This window comes from Osmerus eperlanus, chromosome 1 (genome assembly GCF_963692335.1).
Source record: "Osmerus eperlanus chromosome 1, fOsmEpe2.1, whole genome shotgun sequence".
Classification (NCBI taxonomy): Eukaryota; Metazoa; Chordata; class Actinopteri; order Osmeriformes; family Osmeridae; genus Osmerus; species Osmerus eperlanus.
Window position 1 is genome coordinate 25,887,476 of NC_085018.1, and position 7,654 is coordinate 25,895,129.

Consider the following 7,654-nt stretch of genomic DNA (forward strand, 5'->3'; position numbering starts at 1 on the left):
CACAACAACATATATATGGATATATATATTTGGTGTTTCAAAACCCATCGACACTGTATGACTATGTTTAGCCTGTGTTCTGCTCCTCTCTCTCAACAACCGTCTCTGGAGGAGAGGATCCCTCTCTGAATTGCTCCTCCCAAAGTTTCTTCCATTTTTTCTCCTGTTGAGAGTTTTTCTGGGAGTTTTTCCTTGTCTTCCTTGAGGGTTTAGGTTGGTTGAGGGGCAGTTCTATGGGCGTATGTGAAGCCCTCTGTGACATGCTTGCGTGTAAAACGGGCTATACAAATAAATTTGATTTGATTTGATATGTGTGCTCTTGGCTTTGTTTGCAAGTCTCTCTCTCTCTGTGTTTGGCGGGAGTGTGATGATAATGTGGGCGAGAGGCGCGGAAGAAGAAGAATCATCACACCCCCTTCACCACGGTCGCTCTGAAGCACGTTGCCATGGAGACGCAGGAGGAGCCTGCAGGAGGGAAACTAACGGCTTTAAACGAGCCGCACTGTGTGTGTGTAGGGGTGTGTGTGTGCACGTGTGTGTGTGCATGTGTTAGCGGTGTGTGCAAGTGTACGTGTGTGCATCTGTGTGTGCTTAAGTGTGTGTTTGTGTGTGTGCATGTGTGTGTGTCAGTGCGTGTTCGTGTGTGTGCATGTGTGTGTGTCAGTGCGTGTTCGTGTGTGCACGTGTGTGCATGAGCCCGCATCACGGTGAGCGTCAGAGATCAACGCCAGTAGCAGCTCAGCCTCCTCACAGAGCTCGTTCTCATCACAGAGGAGAGCAGCAGTAATAATGCTTATGTTTCCTCCTGTGTGCAGATGTGTGTTAGCCTAGCAGGATGCTAGCGCCACGCTAAACATGTGTGTTCGCCTAGCAGGACGTTAGCGCCACGCTAAACATGTGTGTTAGCCTAGCAGGACGCTAGCGCCACGTTAAACATGTGTGTTAGCCTAGCAGGACACTAGCGCCACGCTAAACATGTGTGTTAGCCTAGCAGGACGCTAGTGCCACGCTAAACATGTGTGTTAGCCTAGCAGGACGCTAGCGCCACGCTAAACATGTGTGTTAGCCTAGCAGGACGCTAGCGCCATGCTAAACAGGAAGTCTAGGACGACGTACAGCAGCAGAGCCAACATGCTGCATCACACAGCTGCTCAGTGCTGTTCCAGTGGTTAAATGTGTCTCTAGGTCTGTAGATGGACAGCAACATTCACAGTGTCAGTTTAACACAGAGGGTGTTTCATTAGTATCATGTCCCAGTTAACTGCTCACAGCACAGTTTATAGGGAGACGTTAGAAGGGAAAATGACCTGAAATGATTAATAAGGATTTGTGATTCGCTGATATGACTGGAGGAACTGTGCCCAGTTAAATCTAGGGCACATTAGATTTGACTAATCTGAACCTCCTCATAGCTACTCTCTCTGGCTTCACTGACATGCTCTCTCCACCCCAACCTGCACTATTCTCTAAATGTAACGTGACATAATATCCTTCTCTCCTCATCTCTTCCCCTCCAGGGGTGAAGTGCTGGTGAGCTGACAGGGGGCTGCTCTGATCCCCTGCAGAACAGGGAGGAGGGAGATGGGTGTGACTGCTGAATGTTCTGCAGTGATAAAGAAGCTCTCATCACCAGAGAACTGGCCTGGATTCACCAGCCCTCTGCCAGCCTTCCAGCAGGGACGAGAATTAGAGAGACACACACTCACTCACTCACACATACACACACACAGACTCACACACTTTTTCCCTCTCTCATACACACATACTCTCTCACTCTCTTTCTTACACACACACACAAAAGCACTTGTACGCACACAGACACACAATTAAATGAGGGTATGGAGCTAGAGAGAAACCAAAGAGAGACAAAAATTGAGAAAATAGGAAATGAACTCAGTGAACTAGATAACTGGAGTCTTGTTCTCACAGTCACATATTCATGTATAAGAGATACACCAACACACACACCCACACACCCACACACCAACCAGCCTGCTCCTCCAACCAGCCTGCCGGTCAAAGGTCAGGGGTCAGGCCGGCTCCCCCAGGTCCCAGCAGGACCCTGGTACTAGACACCCAACGCATCAACGACCCGGGTCAAAGGTCACATGAGAAACTGTGGCTTGCCACACCTCGACCGGGGGTCATCACAGAAACAGCAAGATCAAACTGTCCCCGCCTCGAGCCTCTCACCCATTGGCCAGGTTGTCGTCGTCATCGTCCCGCAGGCTCCGCCCCCCTGTCATGTCGCTGTCGCTCAGGTAACCGGATTTCAGCTCTGCCTCCAGCCCCTCCAGCAGGCGGGAGGGGCAGCGGGCCGGCATGGTGTGGGCGGAGTACCGGGCCGAGACCCCGCCCCCCGGGAACCCGCCCCCAACCCCCCCGCTCCCCGCCGAGGACGGAGCGTCGCCCGCTTGCAGACGGGGGCTGGCCTGGCCGTGTCGCCACGACAACGGGGAGGAGCGGTTGGACAGGCTGGAAACGCTGCGGGCATTGGTGTCGTCACTGTCGTAACCTAGGTTACTGCTGCTGTCCAGACAACTGGGGGAGGGGGGGGGGGGAGGGGGGAGGTAGGGAGGGATATAGTAAGATGAGAGAAAGAGGATGAAAGGATTCCATTAGTGATGAAGAAAACAAGAATGTATGAACAAGAAAGGGACATGAGATGTGATTCTGCCTTTTCTTCTATAATCTCTCTGTCAGAAGGTCTTCAACGAAATCCATGCTGGCATTTAGTCTCTGCTGACCCAGATACAGCCCTCTCCTTCTGAGAACTCCGGCACACACATCTCACAAACCAAGGACAAGTCAGAGGAGAGTTCATCAGGGTGTGTGTGTGCGTGTGCGTGTGCGTGCCTTCTCTCCATTCAAGCCGTCCTTGACAGTGATGCTCTGACCATCCCGGTCATTTTCACACCAACATGAGTCAGCACTCGGCCACACCCAGCCCGCCACCTCACTGGTCTGCACCTCACACACACACACACACACACACACACACACACACACACACGCACACACTAAGCTCTGGTTAGCAGTGTTTTCTCCAGGTGGGTGAATTCTCCATCTCAGTAGAAGCTCCTGAGCAACAGATCCTTCATTATTCATCCAGCAGCACTTGGTACATCTGGTTATGAAATCTACATACTCAGCATTCACACACACACACACACACTTTCACATTTGTGTGTGTGTCTGTTTAACACTGTCACTGCTGACAAACATGCCTGGTGTCAGTGGCTTCGGATGAAAAGCGTCTGCTGCAAGACTTCACTGGACATGTGAACCGTAAATACTAGATCTGCTTGTTGTGAGTGAAGAGGAGGGTTCATGCAGAGATTGGGTGTGATGTGTCAGCCATGTGGCTGAGGTGTCTGTCAGTCATTTGAGTGAGGAGAGAGATCTTGTCCTTCATCACATCACACGGAGAGCCTTGACAGCCAAGCACACCGTCCACACTTTAAAGATGACACAGTCCCACATGAAAGGTAACTACTAGGGGTGGGAATCTTTTGGTACCTCACGATTCGATTCTTGGGGGTCACGATTCGATTAAAAATGTATTCACGATTTTTCCAAGATAAAAAAACAAAACATATATATATATATATACGTATATATACATACAAAATAACATATATATAAATAAATAAAAATCCCCCATCCCTAGTAACTACAGACGACGCGATGGTAACGACTAATGCCTTGTTATTCAGCAGCCACATCCAGCGAGTTACTGACAATATACTCTCCTCCCATCCCTTCTACTAAATGTGTTTAGTGTGGATTATAGTTTTTTCAGTTTAGCCTTGTCAAAGGAACATATCTGTCTCTCATCCATCTCTCTGATGCCTCCTCTCCTCCAGGACCATTAAGCTGGCCTGGTGTGCTGGTCTCCTGGTGTGCTGGTCTCCTGGTGTGCTGGTCTACTGTTGGGTGGGGGGGAGGGGTTGCCATGGTGAAGTCATAACCATGAAACTGAAACATTGTGTTGTAGAAGCGTTGTGTGTGGATGGAGGGCAGATGTTTACCAGGGCTGCTCTCCAAGGCTCTGCCTCGCCAGACTGTTTACTCATGATTGTGTTTACCCATCGATCCATCTACAGTGCTTCACCCTGCATGAGAGTCTATTAGGTTTCCTTTTACAAAGAGCTCTATTCTTCTCTATCATTTTCTACTCTTTTCTATCATTTTCAAATCCACATGACATGATTCATGTGATTGGCTTTCTGAAAGCGTGAGAATGGTATGGTCCATGGGTGGGTCAGTGAGAATGGTATGGTCCATGGGTGGGTAATCAGAAGGTTGCCGGTTCGATTCCCGGCCGTGCGAAATGACGTTGTGTCCTTGGGCAAGGCACTTCACCCTACTTGCCTCGGGGAGAATGTCCCTGTACTTACTGTAAGTCGCTCTGGATAAGAGCGTCTGCTAAATGTAAATGGGTGGGTCAGTGAGAATGGTATGGTCCATGGGGGGGTCATTGAGAATGGTATGGTCCATGGGGGGGGTCAGTGAGAATGGTATGGTCCATGGGGGGGGTCAGTGAGAATGGTATGGTCCATGAGTGGGTCAGTGAGAATGGTATGGTCCATAGGGGGGGTCAGTGAGAATGGTATGGTCCATGAGTGGGTCAGTGAGAATGGTGTGGTCCATGGGGGGGGTCAGGGAGAATGGTATGGTCCATGGGGGGGGTCAGTGAGAATGGTATGGTCCATGAGTGGGTCAGTGAGAATGGTATGGTCCATGGGGGGGTCAGTGAGAATGGTATGGTCCATGGGGGGGTCAGTGAGAATGGTATGGTCCATAGGGGGTCCGTGAGAATGGTGTGGTCCATGGGGGGGTCAGTGAGAATGGTATGGTCCATGGGGGGGAGGTGAGAAAGGTATGGTCCATGGGGGGGTCCGTCTCACCTGTGGCTGAGTTGGGCTCCCCTCAAGCTGGACATGGTCTCCTCCAGGTTCTGTCGGAGATCCAGGACGTTCTGCACCGTGCGTTTCCTCTGGGACTCTGGGTCTGCGGGGGAGAGAACCACTCCATCACTACGGTAACCTGACCTGCATCAGAACTCAACAAACACTACCACGGTAACCGAAGGCCTTTTCAGAGTGTGTCTGTGTGTGTGTGTGTGTGTGCATCCATGCATGCATGAGAGCATGCCTGTGTGTGCATGTAAGTGTGCTTGTATGTGTGTGTGATGTATATAGTATGTGTGTGTGCATGTGTGTGTGTGTTTGTGTGTGTGTGCATGTATGTGTGTGTGTGTGTGTATGTGTGTGTGTGTGTGTGTGTTTGTGTGTGTGTGCATGTATGTGTGTGTGTGTGTATGTGTGTGTGTGTGTGTGCATGTGTGTGTGTGTGTACTAGTAGAATGCAGTGACAGGTGTTTGGCTGGAGAAACACGTCTAAACCATGTTCACATCATTAAGCTGACAAATGGGACTCCCTGGTTCCCTCACCATGGCAACCCTGCCCAACCCCCCCTCGCCTCGCTCACATGGTTCGTTCCGTCAGAGGAACCCAGACTGGCAGGGAGCCGACCACCACACACACGCACACACACACGCGCACAAACACAGGCACGCTGCACACACACACACGCATGCAGATACGGACACACACACACACGCATGCATATACGGACACACGCATGCATATACGGACACACACACACACACAGAGACACACACACAGCTGCCCTGGACACCCCCCTCCTGCAATAGGGGACAACTGACTGACTGACTGACTGACTGACTGATTTGTTTGGCGGTCCATGAATACAGTTGGTCAAATATGACCTTTGGGAATGTACACAATCTTTAATATATAGAACTTTGTGTCCAGGCTTCCGGGTATGAATGTTCCTCTGAGGACCAATCAGCCCTGTCTCCATGAACAGACTGAACTCTGGATCCCGCTCTCGTGGGTAGTTAGTTCTTTCTTCAGCCACATCTGTTTGAGAGCTGGATGCAGGAGACTTCTATAGTTAGACGTTACATCTCATGTGGTTTCTATCCATTACAGCGGTACAATAGAGACTACTGTATGTGGAGTTACTGGAGATGCTAATCTGCATCTGTGGGTTAGCCTTCAGATGGGAAGGGACAGTGTGTGTGTGTGTGTGTGTGTGTGGCTGTAGTGGTGGTGGTGTGTGTGTGTGTGTGGCTGTAGTGGTGGTAGTGTGTGTGTGTGTGTGTGTGTGTGTGTGTGGCTGTAGTGGTGGTGGTGTGTGTGTGTGTGGCTGTGGTGGTGGTGGTGTGTGTGTGTGTGTGTGTGGTTGTAGTGGTGGTGGTGTGTGTGTGTGTGTGTGTGTGTGTGTGTGTGTGTGTGGTTGTAGTGGTGGTGGTGTGTGTGTGTGGTTGTAGTGGTGGTGTGTGTGTGTGTATGTGTGTGTCAGGAGGAAACAAGGTCCTGTTCCATGAACTCCCATGGTTAATCAAATCAAACAGGCTTTTAAAGCATGGCCTTCCATCAATGAAGTCATGGTCTGTAACAGAAATAGAGTCTCTATATCTGGGACTGAAAACGCTTCCTCCAGCAACCCGACACAGGATGATGACCCTGAAGCAGGGAGGAAGAGAAAGGATGGGCTGTTGTTGGCTACGCGTAGGGTATGGGTGAATATATCTGACTGATCATTATGTCCGTTATACCATACTAAGTGAAGAGAGAGGGAGGGAGAGAGAGACATAGAGAGGGGGGGGGAGAGGGAGGGAGAGAGAGGGGGGGGGAGAGGGAGGGAGGGAGAGAGAAAAAGAGAGAGAGAAGGAAGGAAGGAGAGGGAGGTAGAGAGACGACAGAAAGAGAAAGAGAGGGAGAGAGAGAGAGAAGGAAACTAGCCTGTTGTCTGTCAGCAGCTGAACATCCTTCACCACCAGTGGAACCTCCAGGACTACTCACAGGAAACCTCCTGTGTGTTCATATTCCCTCAGTCCTCCACCAGGTACACTGATGCTGTGTGTGGGTAGAAATCTTTACTTTCAGAGGAGGTTTGATCAGCCAGAGAGAGGGAGGGAGGTTAACATTAGTGCTGTCTTTCCCTCCAGCAATAACACATGGAGGATTTCAGGCACAAGTGATTGATCATTACACATGCAAATTAGTATGAATGAAAAGTTTTTCCTGCAGATTTCTTTGATATAGACACTGAGCAGAGATTACGCAGGGCTGGGATATGTTTTGGAGTAGTTTAAAATAAATAGCTTGCTCATCACTCAGAGTGACGAGGGAGAGAGGAGAGTCCTGATCTAACATGTCATGGAGAGCCCACCAGCCCTGAGGCTACATCCTGGTCAGAACAGAGGCAGCTCACACTGAGAATGAGGGGGCTGGGTGGCCCTGGGCCCCCTCATTAGAGACAGCAGTTTCTGCAGTCTCTAATGAGGGGGCTGGGTGGCCCTGGGCCCCCTCATTAGAGACAGCAGTTTCTGCAGTCTGTGATGCGGGGTGTCCCGTTCTGATGGTGTCATGCGCCCACATGCTTACCCATCTTCCACCATCCATCCCACAGTCAAAACACAAACAACAATAATATCTGTAAGAGGAAGGAAGAGTGAGAGAGACTAGTTCCACTAGGAACCTCTCTGCAGGGTTAGCGGCCTGCAAGCTGGTCTGGCCAAGCCGGGGATCGAGGTCAGAAATACAACGCCCAATCGTA

The 7,654-nt window shown here is 50.4% G+C and overlaps 2 protein-coding genes across 2 annotated transcripts in view; one reads left to right on the plus strand and one right to left on the minus strand.

The window, feature by feature from the left end:
• tnni1b (troponin I type 1b (skeletal, slow)) overlaps positions 1 to 7,654 on the plus strand; it is a 106,301-nt gene that overhangs the window by 64,932 nt on the left and 33,715 nt on the right. The window lies entirely within an intron of this gene.
• The window catches only part of LOC134029397 (neuron navigator 1-like), a 57,570-nt gene that overhangs the window by 41,211 nt on the left and 8,705 nt on the right, over positions 1 to 7,654 (minus strand). The window contains 2 exon segments of the mRNA XM_062473496.1: positions 2,194 to 2,541; positions 4,911 to 5,013. Of these exon segments, the coding sequence (XP_062329480.1) occupies positions 2,194 to 2,541; positions 4,911 to 5,013 (451 nt within the window).